The sequence below is a fragment of the Diabrotica virgifera genome, chromosome 5, assembly GCF_917563875.1.
Source record: "Diabrotica virgifera virgifera chromosome 5, PGI_DIABVI_V3a".
Taxonomy (NCBI): Eukaryota; Metazoa; Arthropoda; class Insecta; order Coleoptera; family Chrysomelidae; genus Diabrotica; species Diabrotica virgifera.
Window position 1 is genome coordinate 258,053,683 of NC_065447.1, and position 14,818 is coordinate 258,068,500.

Sequence of the window (14,818 nt, forward strand, 5' to 3'; positions counted from 1 at the left end):
ACTGCCATAACAATGCTCTTCCAAATTACGTATGTGTAAAACGTCTAACGTATTGTACAACTCTAAATGCCATAATGCCTCAACATGTGAGAATAAACACTAATTTTTATATTTTAGTTAAGACAATATAAAAATAATAAACAATAAAATTAAAAAATGACGTTTTATTAAACCTTATCTAACAAATTACGACATTTTAATAGCTGATCGGGGTTTGACTAGTCAAACCCCGATTTCATAAAATTAAATTTCGACCTTTGCCTGACCAACGTAGTCTCTCCTAGGTTTGACTAGTCAAAGGCCGAAACGGTAATTTATTTCGGGCTTTGACTAAGACCGTCAGTCAGACCTGAGGATTGCCTAGTCAAACCTAGGAGTGCCTGAAATTCGGGCTTTGACTATAACATATGTTTTAGGTCTCTATACCTAGCAAAAACAGAGTTATAGCTAATAAAAAATAGGTTCATATTCGAAAAATTCCAAATAGAATAATTCAATGTGAAATATCCAAATATTCCTTGGGGAAAACATATTACAGCTTTTTTAAAGTTTTTAAAAAAAGCTTTATTTCTGTTTTTAGAAAAAAATTTCTAACATCAAATGTAAGCAAGTTACGCTCAAAATAAAGTTGGTTCCTTTTGTTTTGGCAAAAAAAATCAGGAAGATCACCCCCCAATTAGTAACTTAAACGAAATTAATCATTACCGCTTCACAAGTTACTTTACTTATGTTGTGTTTATATTATCTGTAAGTTTCATCGATTCAAAGTGCTTATTTTTGAAAAAATTTGGTTTTAAAGTAAAATTTTCAAAAATTTTAATTTTGAAAAAAAATTCTTTTTTTTCAAAATAACTTAAAAATTGTTAGAGATAAAATAAGCATTTTTTAAACACTTTAAAAAAGTTAAAATGAGTTTTTCCCAAAACAGTGCTTTGTTTTTTGGTTATGGCACGGTAAAATATTCGATTTGGAATTTGAAGAATATGAACCTATTTTTCATTAGCTATAACTCTGTTTCTACTAGGTATAGTGACCTAATATACACACCATGTTTTTCACTTTTTTACGTGCTATATTTTTGATAAGAATTTTTTTTTCGACCAAATACTAACTTTTTGAGTTATTTGCGAAAAACCTTCTGAAAATGTAGAAAACTTAACATATTTACTCGCAAATAACACGAAAAGTATTAACTTCGTGAAAAAACTTTATAGAACAAAAGTTGCTTAGAATTAGTCATTTTATCCATTTCCGGACTTATTTCGAACATATATTTTTCACCCCCAAAAGGGGGTGAAAGTCACCCCTAGAGCAAAAGCACACATCGGCACAATATCACTATTTTTCTTTGACTTGTTAGCTACGTGTATGCCAAATTTCATGTCAATCCAAGCGGTTCTTTAAAATTTAGAGCTTTTGCAATATTTTACCTTTAAAGAACGTACTAATAATTTTGTACGTTCAATATACGCATAAGCTTCAGTCTAAGCATAAGCCTAGCACATACTTTATTATTCACGTTAGATACTGTTGAATAATTTGTCTCATAGTGTATTTTCTTTATTATTGTCTACATGTTATATTACATATTAATCGACAGTTTTTTCGAAGAAAACCTATCACTTTTTGAAGTTACATGTCCTCCAAGACTCTCTTCATCTTCAACATCCTCCCTCCTCTTCTTAAAAAGTTTGTACCATCAAAAACTCCTCTGGAATAGGTAAGGGAATCATTCCCGTATAGATAAATGAAAACCTTTGATATTGTTAAGACACATTCGCTTCTTCTAGATGTTTGAAGAGAATTGATACCTAGGCCGAATCGAATTTAAACGTTATGATTACCTTGTTTAGGCTTCGCCTTTTCAAGGTGGGGCTACTCTCTTTTTTATTGCGAAGCTTGGAATAGGGAAGAGCAATGCCAATTGCAAATTAGGGAAGTGACGGAACTGCTAGTGAAGTCAGGAAATTGAAGGTGAGCAATAAGCTAAGAGGCTAAGAGTTTTGTTTTTGTTTTGGAGAAGCCAACACAAAACATGAATAGAAAGGCACCAGCTATATATATTAGGACAACTTTTAATCAGCGTTTTTAGCTTGCAGCTTAATGTTATCTGCCATTTAAGTAGTGGAGCTTATTCTAGGACGTCATGATACTTATCAGAAAGATCGTTGCAAGTAGCTGTATAAGCTTAGCTGGAGGGAGAGGATCTTTTTATCGGAGCACCTGGTGAGTACCTAGGTCATAAAAAGAAGTTTCCAGGGCCTCTTTAGCTCTGAGCCTTGTCCCTTAGAGTGTGAAGATTAGCAAGAAAGTGGACTAATACTGACGGATTTTATGCACATTTTCTTATACATTTCTTCAGGATTTTTCTGTCGGTATCCAAATTGGCGATTATTTATTGACGTATAGACACACTCTTTGTACTAGATAATTAGATAATTAGCGTAATGAATATTTTGTAGGTGTGTTGCCGATGTCATCATGTACAGGAGCCACCATCTGATGAGAGTAGGCTTCTCCTTGTTCAGTATCCCGTCGATGCCGCTCATTGAACTTGGGGTCGTCTGAGGAGATGAATGCGGCCTGGAGAAGGCTTTTAAAAGCATCGGTCTTGTCCAGTTCATTGTTGAGGATGATATCATTAACGTATAGATGTGAATGGCTTGAGATTGTACCAGAATGTTTTCCCCTCTCGATAGTCCAACTACTGCTCTTGAAATAGAGGCAGATGCATGCAGTGGAATTAGTAGATGAAGTTGAAGAAAGCCAGTGGTGTGTAGTGTGACAGAAAAATTCCAATGAAGCTAAGGGAAAAATTTTATAAGAAAGTCATAATTCAGCTATGATGTACTGAACTGTAGGTAAATTATAGGTCTTGATATTATTATGATTCAAGATAGAAACTAAATGAAGAAATATAATTAAGGCAGCCCATCATTTATGTATTCCGAAACCCGTGTGAGTTCACCGAATATACTATACATCTAAAGTGGAAGAAAGCTACTAGAAAGGTATTCAAATATTTCAATATTTTTTCAGATATTTTTTAGATATTCAGTTTGTTTTTACAGGGTGTCCCGAAAAGATTGATCATAAATTATACCACACATTCTGGGGTCAAACATAGTTCGATTTAACCTAACTTACCTTAGTACAAATGTGCTCGTAAAAAAAATTCAGCCCTTTGAAGTTACAAAATGAAATTCGATTTTTTTCAATATATTGAAAACTATTAGAGATTTATTATTGATAATGGACATGTATCATTCTTATGGCAGGAACATCTTAAAATAAAATTATAGTAAAGTTTGTCCAAACCATAAAAATTTTATGGGGGGTTTTGTTCTCTTAAACCCCCCCCCATACTTTTATATACTGTTATATTTCTATTTGATATGAAAATTAAAATTTGATAATTATAAACAGAATTCAATTTAATATAAAATATTTTCAATTTTCTCAAACACGGGCATATAAATTTAGAACAACCTGTATACAACAAATTGTTATATTTAATTTTAAGAAGTGATTAGAATAAGCGTACGAAACTCGGAACAATGTGCTTAGATAAACAAAGTGAATGACGCGTACCATTATCGTTCTTCTCGGAAGGTCGATCATTAGCCTATGCTAAATAAAACTCAGTGAAATAGATGATAGTTCATTATCGTTTTTCGCGGAAGGTTTCGATCATTAGCCTATGCTAAATAAGACTCATTTGAAAGAGAGAATAGGTCATTAAAATTTGTAAATAGTTAGAAAGTATTATAGAATGGGAATTAAATATTTTCTTTTGAAATCCATTAAGCATATTTAGAAAGATTAAAAATTGGTTTTGAGGAATATTACGAATGAGAGTTGGTGGTGGAAGATTGATTTGTGAATCTGGAAGGGATATTTAGAAAGTAGGGGAATGGATGACAAAGTGAGAGCAGAATGTTTTGAGCTGTCGAGAAGTGAAGTCGAGTAGTAGACGGTAGTGTACGGAGAGTGAGAAAGCCGGTGTAGTTCCGTGAGTGTGGAGTATCTATCGTAGAACGAGAGGTAGGCCAGGTTGAGAGTAAAAGAACCTCCTTGAGCCAAGAGTTCCCGGTAGCTGATTGCAGTTTCGAAAAAGGTAGAACACAGCATCACGACAGAAGCAGGAAACGAGAGCTATACGAGCTAGTTTCAGAGGAGAACATTACTGGAAGCCAGGACGAGGTTTTGATTGCAGCCAAGGATAGCAGGAAACGGGTTTTGTGTGAAGACATTCTCAGTGCACCAGAAAAAGGTCAGTCTCATTTGTTTGGACATGAATGTATGGGTTTTTCGTAGTAAATACCACATTTAAAATTGAAAAAACATAATTAATAATATCAGAAAAGCTTCATCAAACTTAAATAGAATTGTTGCTGATAAATCATAATAGTTAAATGTTAATAAAAACTTTCAATTGGAAATCAAAAGGAAATAAGATTCCCATGTATAAATGTTATGTTTAAGAATAATAAGATATAGCAAATATTAAGCAGTGATTGCCATTTAAATAAAATAAACAATATTTTGATTACAATTGTAACCCATATGTGTTATTATTTTACTCTTTTCTTTCCTATCCCGATTAGGAACCATTAAGAAATACTTAGAAGCCACGTATGTAAGTAATTAATTTTATAAAAAGCCCTGAGATTGAAAACATATTGATATGTGATCTGGTAAATTAATTAGATTATTATTAATGCATTGATTAAATTAAATGACATATAAAAATATTATCTCATATCAATAATCAAGATCACAACAATACGTTCCAATTATTTCATTATTGTGGTACCATTAGTTAAACACAACGCTTTTAAAACTTTTTTTGCCTCTTAGTATTTTTTCGATAAGCCAGTTTTTATTGAGATGCGGCTTCTTTTTAATATATTTACATACAAATTTTATGGGAGTTTTGTTCCTTTAAAACCCCCAAATGTTTGTGTACGTTCCAATTAAACTATTATTGTGGTACCATTAGTTAAACACAGTGTTTTTAAAACTATTTGGCCTCTTGGTCTTTTTTTGACAAGTCACCTTTTATCGAGATGGGGCTTCTTTTTCAAAATATACCTATAAATGTAAATTATTATAAATAAATTTTCAGATTATTAACAGGTCTCTATAATCGTACTTAACCTTATACAAATATGTGGTGGATTCAACAAATATTCAAAATATGTCGATAAATGCTGCGCCTTCCTTGAATCTTTCCCTGCATAATTAATTTTAGGAGTTCATATCTGTCACCACGTGTTATATGACCCAAGTATTGAAGTTTTCTTATTTTGATGGAATCCAGTATCTCCCTGCTGTTCTCTACTCTCCTTAGTACTTCCTCATTGGTTATTTTGTCTGTCCAGGAGATTCTCAGCATTCTTCGATACGTTCACATCTCAAATGCTTCCAATCTATTGAGGCATTGTTTATTTAGAGTCCATGTCTCCACACCATACAAAAGAACAGAAAATACATAACATTTTAGTACTCGCTTTCTAAGATCTAGGCTGAGATCTCTACTACACAATATTTGTTTCATATTAGTGAATGCACTTCTAGCCTTTTCTATTCTAATTCGGATTTCTTTAGTATAATCGTTTGTTTCACTAATGTTCGTCCCTAAATATAGTTATAATTCTGAACTCGTTCTATCGTCTTATTATGTACGTGTAGTTTCTAATATTTTTCTTTGATATAACCATCAGTTTCGTTTTCTTTATGTTTAGTGACAGACCAAATTCTTCACTTGTTGCAACAACCTTATTTAAAATTCTTTGTAGATCTGTAATAGTTTCTGCTATTAGTATTGTGTCATCGGCGTATCTAATTTCACATATGGGTAGGACATTTATTTTTATGCCTGCTACTTCATCTTCTAATGCTTTTTTGAATATTTCTTCTGAGTATGCATTAAACAGTGATGGCGACAAGACACTGCCCTGTCTAACTCCTCTTTTGATTTTTATTTTATTGGTGTTTAAATTATTTCTTCTTATGACAGCTTCTTGTTCATAATACAGATTATTTATTATTCTTATATCCCGTGTGTCGATGTTCTTTGTTCTCAGTAGTTTTATTAACGGATTATGTTTCACCGTATCGAATGCCTTGTTATAATCTAGGAAGCAGACATAGATGTCCTAATTTACATCTAAACATCTCTGTATTAGCACATTTACTGCAAATAATCCTTGAGCATTTCTAAATCCGAACTGAGTTTGTCCAATGTCTTGTTCTAACTTTTTGTATATTCTACGATGAATAATCTTTAGAAATACTTTGAGTATGTGGCGAAAAAGTACTAAGAAGCAAAAACGTTTTAAAAACATTGTGTTTAACTAATGGTGCCACAATAATAATTTAATTGGAACGTACACAAAAGTTTGGGGGGGTTTAAGGGAACAAAACCCCCATAAAATTATTATGGGGTGCACAAATTTCACTTTAATTTTTTTTAAGATGTTGCTGCCTTAATAATGCCACATGTCCATTTTTAATAAAAAATCTCTAAGAGTTTTCGAAATATGAAAAAAAAAATCGATTTTCGTTTTGTAATTTCAAAGGGCTGTAACTTTTTTGTGTGTACTATTGTATATAGGCAAGTGAAGTTCAATCAACATGTTTTTGACCCCAGAATCTATGGAATAATTTATGACCAATCTTTTGGGACACCCTGTATATCCCATTTACGTGCTCTAGTTTTTCCGTTCTCATATTACAGTTTGAGTTAAACGTCCATAAAATTAACTTTGCTGTATTCTAGACATTTTTATATTTATTGCGATTTCACGTAATTATTTCTGGATAAAAAAATTGTACATATTTTCTAATCTCCATTTCCTAAAATTCCTTACCAAGTAATCTAGATAATATCGTTTTTCATCAAAGTAGAAAAAAACGTTTAGCATTATATCATTCCCGGTAAAACAGCTACCTCACTCCGGAGTAATACATTTACTTGTAAAAGTGTTTCTTGTCAGGACATTTATTCCAAGGGAATGACTTGCACGTTCCCAAGCAATGTCTTTAAATATTCTTGAGAAGACAGCCCCAGTATAATCTACCCTACGAAAGTTAAGTGGACTGTCAATGAGGAATTGGATCCCAATTCCTTTATTTGTACATACCATCTGTAGTTTAAGAACATTTGCAACCACGAGCGGGTATATTTGCCGTAACGGTAGGTTTTTATATACAGCATGTTGCAAAAGTATGAAATCAATTCATTATTTCAGAAACAGACGACTTTAAAAAAATCTTAAAACATGTTAATTTTAATTTTTGAATGGCCATCAATTGCTACATAATATACAGGGTGGTGAATCGTAAAACGGGCCATATGAAACTCAATGTAAAATTCTAAACTGTTAAATTCCTGCTTCCCTAATTAGAATAGAATAGAATAGAAATATGCTTTATTGCCACTGAAAATTTTTACAATTTTATAAAATAGATAAATAGATAAATTAGATAAATCGTCAATAATGTACAGTATAAAATATAAAAGCCAAGACAAAAACAATTTATTGCAAAATTTATATAAATTGCAGATTGAACATACAACAAATAAAATAAAATAGGTACCTACAACACAATTTATTATTTTACATCAAAATACATGAGAAACTATTTGTAGAGGATTGAAATCTGCATTGAAAACAAAAGTTAAAATTGTTCTACGATTTAAACACATTCCAAAATTTTGAAAAATAGAATACATTTGCCACAGTAGGTATGTGTGTAAAAGTTAGGCCACACGTTACTATTTAACTGACAGTGGGTACACTACTGACTGAATAAAACATCTTTATTATTAATACTGTATATTATATTATTAATAATAATATAATTATTATTAATACTATTACTTTCTCCTCAACTGAGGGTATTTTATCAACTTTATTATTTTTTAAACAAAATGATAAAATAAAAATATTGACAGTTTAAAAATTGTTAATGTAATAACTTCATTATAACCAAATACAACCATTATACAAATTATTGTATTGTGTGTGGCCCAAATTTGGCGTGATACTCTGAAAAATGTATTACATTTTTTCAAAATTTTGGTAGTTTAATTCGTAGAAAAATTCTAACAGTTTTTTTCAATACAGATTTCAATCCTCTACAGATAGTTTCTCATGTCTTTTGATGTAAAATAATTAGGGAAGCAGGAATTCAACAATTTAGAATTTTACATTGAATTTCCTGTCCCGTTTTCCAATTCACCACCCGGCATAATAGTGGACCAGGAGGAGTCTCGTCTCCTGGAATTTTGTAAAAATTACACCATCGACGTCATGATATTTGTGATCAGCGACCCCAAAAACCCACTATTAACCACTTACACTGATTTCGTATCTAATTTTTACAATACCCCAGGGTCGTCATAATATTCGTGATCAGCGTCCCCACAAATCTCCGAGTAATGAGTTTGCACTGGTTTTGCATCAAATTTCCACAAAACTCCAGAAGACGAGGGCTGTCTTGAGCACCAGGTGCATATTCGTAATTAGCGTCCCCAAAAACTGCACGTTATGTGTTTTCACTGCATTTGTACCGAATTTCCATACAATTTCAGATGAGACTCATTATAGGCACCAGGTGTCTTGGAGACCATTTTCGACATCATATTAGTGTTCAGCGACACCAAAACCTTCCGAGTAACAAGTTTGCTGTATCAAATTTTCATAAAACTCCAGGAGACAAGTCACATCCTGGGCACCAGGTGCATCGGACACCATCGCCATTGGAGAGATCTATTTCGAAAAATACGCTACCTAGCAAGAGACTTCAAACTCAAAACTTGGACCATTGAAGACAACACTGGAACTCTGAGAACAAACAGAGGCGATAAAGCAGAGACATGGAGATCGAGACATATATTGCAGGGACATATAATAAAGATGATCAACGCCAAGAACTTGTTAGCCAACTCCCTGACGAGGTGAAAGAAGAACCTGATATACTTGAAAATTAAGTAAGACTGGCGATCAGCAAGCTAAGATATAATAAAGCACCAGGTCCAGATATGATAACAGCAGAAATTCCCAAAGCCACAGAAGAAACCGGCACAAAATTACTTTATCTACTCTGTAACCAAATATTCCAAACAATGGCAAGACTGGACAAAATCTACAATAACGGCAATACATAAAACAGGCAGCTTCCATAAATGCGACAATTATAGAACTATTTCTCTTATATCACATGCCAGCAAGATAATGCTACATATAATCAATGAAGGACTAAAAACATTCCTTGAAAGAGAAATTCCACAAGAGAAAATTAAATTTACCAAAGGTAGAGATACTCGAGAACACCTGTTGAATATAAGATAATCTAAAATCTAGGGATTTTAATATTCCACTGTTCCAGGGTCACTACAGGAAGAAATAAAACGAAGATGTGATCTAGCCAAAGTTCCCACAGCAAAATTGACCAAAATATGGATGGACTGTCAAATTTCAAGAGCGTTAAAGATGAGGTTGATCAACTGCTTAATATTGAACCTTGCGACAAACGGAAAGAAGAAAGATGGACGCCACTAAAGTATTCTGTTGGAGACGAATGCTAAGAATTCCTTGGACCGACCATAGGACAAATAATTCAATTTTAAGAAAGCTAAAAGTTAGCCAACGACTCTCCAGTAAAGTACATCTCCAACAATTAAAATTACTTTGGACATGTTAGGAGAGCAAACACAGAAAACATGGAAAGACCATCTATATCAAACTATACAAGGAAAGGTGGAAGGCCGAAGATCACGAGGAAGATCCCCAACAAGATGGATCGATCAAATTACAGGAATATGCAAAAGACCTATGCATGAGTTAAAAGAAATGAACAGAGACAGAGATCTTTGGAGACGGACAATACACGACATCACGTCGACCACTACACTCAATCCGGCGGTCAGAATTTAAGAGAGATTGCTTCATTTCCTCGCCTATCACTGTTTGGGTATTGACGTAATCGTCGATTATTTAAAAATGTATAAACCTAATGAATGAGACACCTCATTTGAAAAGTCTCCCAATCGACTTTACAACGATGTATTATTCGAATATTTATTTATATAGGGTTAACCAAAATTACCTATGTACCTACTATATATAAATAATGATGGTATACGTACCGCTTCGGTGTGTATGGGGTGTACCGCAAAAATTAGTCCAGCAATAGCCGAGAACGGAGGTCTCAAAGAGGCTACACAAATGCACAGTTTTGTAAATAGTACTGAAGCTAGTGCGTGAAGAAGTACATTCGTTAAATGAAAACACAGTGGCTTCAATCCAAACAGCTGGTAGTTCCATCTGCAAAAAAAATTAATGTCAATTATAATAATCAAAATTACATAAAAATCATTTTAAAACGGCGGTGTGCAGCTTGAAATTAAACTACATTTATTTCAGAATTCAATATTTCGTTGAATGTTTATTTTTTGAACTTCTTCAGGACTACATTCGATAAACTTCAATGAAACATAATTTATTAAAAGTATGTACCGTCTACTTTCTTCATTTATTATACTATGTAACAAAACATTGTATCATTAACCCTATGAGTATATTTGCTCAGAACATATATTTTCCCTGTATTATGTTTTTGTAACAACTTTAAATTAGTCTATTGACTTTTCCGATTCAATTTACTCTATGAGTTCCTAAGCATACTTCCCTAATAATAAGTTGTGGGTTTAAAAGCCTCTTTCTTTATGTTGAGCAAAATCATCCATCATTTTGAGCCAGAAATGGGCCGATCTATCATAATCTATATACATTTTATTAATCGTGGTTTGTACGCAATCTTTGTTATGACTGTAGCTGTAGACCCGGTTATTTCAAAAATAAGTAATGCCTTTCAGCTTTAATTGATTTGCATGTTACGAATTCTGATAGAAATAACAAATGTGAAGAATTAAAAAAATGTTCTGTAAAATAGTGCAAAAATATCAGAATGTAAAACTACAAATGACTCGGGACACAACAATAGACTATTATTAGTATGATACAATTGCTTCAAAAGATAGCATAACCCAGACATCCAAAGTGAAAGTTATCCTCCGACACCAAATGGTTTTATATAGTTCACATAATGTTCAGAAAAAAGTCACACCATTTTGAGCGTCGGGTTTGGGGGGGGGGGGGGAGAGGGGAGAGAAATCGGTAAATTCGTAATTTTTTACGTTTTTCGTCAATATTTCTAAAACTATGCGGTTTAGCATAAACAACCTTCTATATAAAAATGTTCTACATTAAATTTGAAATAAAAAAAGTCCTATGCATAATCCTTCTAAAATGAACAGTTCCAAAGTTACGGAGGAAGTATAGTATAATTGGTCCAAAAATAAGGCCTAATCCAGACATCCAAAGTAAAAATTTTCCTCCAACACCAAATTGTTCTATATGGTCCACATATTGTTCAGTAAAAAGTTACACCATTTTGAGCGTCCGGTTTGGGGGAGAGATGGGGAGAAATCAGTAAATTAGTAGGTTTTTTACGTTTTTCGTCAATATTTCTAAAGCTATGCTTTACGTAAACAATGTTCTACACAAAAATGTTGTACATAAAATTTAAAACAAAAAAGGTCCTATACATAATCGTTATTAAATCAACGGTTCCAGAGTTAAGGAGGGTGAAATGGGGAAGTTTCGATACTTTTTATATTTTTTGTGCAATTGATCTTGATTTTGGGGGGTGAGGTTGACGTTTCTTCAAGGGCTTATCACTAACATACCATCGGCCACTGAAATAGCAAATTTTATTTACAAAACACAATCCTGTTAAAGAAAATTTCTTTCATCAGTAATAATATTATAAATTGCCCAATAAATATAAAAAGTATCGAAAACCTCCACTTTTCACCCTCCGTAACTCTGGAACCGTTGATTTTATGACAATTATGTATAGAACCTTTTTTGTTTTAAATTTTATGTAAAACATTTTTGTATAGAACATTGTTTACGCTAAAGCATAGTTTTAGAAATATTGACGAAAAACGTAAAAAAACTACTAATTTATCGACTTCTCCCTCATCTCCCCCCAAACCGGACGCTCAAAATGGTGTAACTTTTTACTGAACAATATGTGGATCATATAGAACAATTTGGTGTTGGAGGAAAACTTTTACTTTGGATGTCTGGGTTAGGCCTTTTTTTTGACCAATTATACTATAATACCTCAGTAACTTTTTAACCGTTCATTTTAGAAGGATTATGCATAGGGCATTTTTTATTTCAAGTTTAATGCAGAATATTTTTGTATAGAAGGTTGTTCATGCTAAACCGCATAGTTTTAGAAATATTGATGGAAAACGTATAAAACTACGAATTTACTGATTTCTCCTCCCTCTCCCCCCGAACCCGACGCTCAAAATGGTGTGACTTTTTTCTGAACATTATGTGAACCATATAGAACAGTTTGGTGTTGGAGGATAACTTTCACTTTGGGTGTCTGAGTTTGGGTCTAGTTATACCATACTATATATAGAAATTACTTTCTTTCCACCATCGCCCTCAATCCTCTACGACCTACGATCTTGGGCTTCCATTTTTCATCGTTGTACCGTAATCCTAGAGAAATCTGCTTCATTATTAATAATTTTTCCTGGGATGACCTACTAATAAAAAAAAAAAGAATGTGTGTACTTTGTACGCACGTAAGAAGTTATACTTCTATTATATGATTTCAACGAAATCAATATACTATAAACAGTTTCTCTACTACTTTCCAAAATTTTTTATTAAAACAATACCAAAAATTAAAAAAATAAAAGAATAAGACACACACAAACACATTGAAAAATGCCACAAATGATTTCTGAACAATAATTGTTGCCAAAAATTTTAATTAAATACGTATTTTCTGAAAAAAATTATATAATAATATACTTACAATCATAAAATCTATAAAAAAAATAAAAAAATGATATAACTTGCATTGGGCTTGAACCTACGTCCCGTGTATCCCGCCGTACGAGAGTCGAAGGGATTTCAAACTGCACCACCTTCGCGTATACGTCATGTGGGAATATACACAAACTGAACAACTTTTTGACATTTTGTTTATATGAATTTTTATTAGTTTGATTTTTGTCGAATTAAAATACAACAATATATAGAGTAAGAAAACGATACATTAGATGAAAATTTGTAGAAAGTTTGTTCGTAATCAGATTATGTAAATTAAAGCATTGCCTACTAGGGGTATAGCATAGCAAGTACTAGGTAAGTACATTATTTTTTTTATATTTTCCAAATAGGTATGAAGATATTTTTTTATTGGAATACAACTGAAACATTTAGAATTACGTACCTGTAGCTTTTCAAAACTATTTAAAAAGTCACTATAATTATAAATTTGATTTTAATTCTGTCCTCACAACAATAAAAACTAATATATTATACAACATTTTTGTTTACCGATAACCTCCATATTGAACAATTATTGACAGATCATTTCAACACCCAATCAGAGCCCGTATAAAGACTAATACCAAACTGTCGGTGTGCGCATGCGCGCAGATCAATATAAATTCACCCTCAATCTCAATCGCGCCTATAAAGAAGTATAACTTCAAAAATTATTTTTTTAATACCCTCAGCAGCTTATCTAATTCCTGTTATTTGAGGATCCAGATCTCACTGCCAATACGAAACATATAAGAAAAATTAAAGGTCAAGATTATCCCAGAATATTCAGGAATTTGTGCAAAGCAAACGTACATCGAAAGCTTACTGAGTAAATGGGTGAGCCATCCCTAATTTACCAAAGAATGTAAGTACCAATATCTCGCTCAACTTCTATAGCCTCAGATCCAAGTAAACATTTGTATAACAATATCTTCAATGATAAGTACATGAACTACTTTAATAATAGGCCCCACACACCATAAGCTTACTATGATAAGAATTATAATGTACTGTTCTGAAATAAATATTCAATTTCCAAAAGTATATATATATATATATATATATATATATATATATATATATATATATATATATATATATATATATATATATATATATATATATATATATATATATATATATATATATATCAATCGGTTTTAAAACGTCTTGCGACGTGTCCGATGCCTAATTTCCATGACACTCTATCATCCCATTGGCCCTCTCTAAGATCTCTTGCGCTCATCGCCTTCGTTACTCCCTCTCTCCAAGATTTCTTGGGTCTTCCTCTCTTTCTGCGGTTTGGTGGTACCCATTGCATAATTATTTTAGGGAGTCTTGAGTTATCCATCCTCTGGACGTATCCGTACCATATCAGCTGTTTTCTTTCTATGTCTGTTGTTAGAGAGCCGTCAACCCCCATTCGCTGTCTTATCTCATCATTACGTATTCTGTCTCTGCGTGACACTCCTACTGATCTTCTAAAATCGTCCATTTCTACTGCCTCCAGTTTCCTTCTGTTGTTTTCGGTTATCCGCCAAGTTTCTGCTCCACTGCTTTTAATAAGAGATTCGTAGATATTGTGTTTTCTTCTTTTTCCTATTTCATGATTCCACAGTACGCTGTTTAGACAACCTATTGTTTTTCTGGCTTGTGTTATTCTTCTCTTTATTTCTTCATCATCTTTCCCCGTTGTGTCAAAAACGATTCCTAGATATGTGTAATGGTCGCAGGGCATGATGATTTCATTATTTTCTAATGTGATGTTCGATAGTTCGGTACCTATTGGCAGGTATTTTGTTTTTGTTTTTTTGTTTTTCCAAAAGTTTCTCCAGTAAACTCTGAAAACTGGTCTCGATGGACTATTGGGAAACTGGAAAGCA

General features: G+C 32.7%; 1 protein-coding gene across 4 annotated transcripts in view; it reads right to left on the minus strand.

The window, feature by feature from the left end:
• LOC114324831 (protein O-mannosyl-transferase TMTC1-like) overlaps positions 1–14,818 on the minus strand; it is a 176,401-nt gene that overhangs the window by 50,531 nt on the left and 111,052 nt on the right. For all 4 annotated transcript variants that reach the window (XM_050651160.1, XM_050651158.1, XM_050651159.1 and 1 more), the window contains exon 3: positions 10,160–10,337. In XM_050651160.1, coding sequence (XP_050507117.1) covers positions 10,160–10,337 — 178 coding nt within the window. The remainder of the gene's footprint in view (positions 1–10,159; positions 10,338–14,818) is intronic.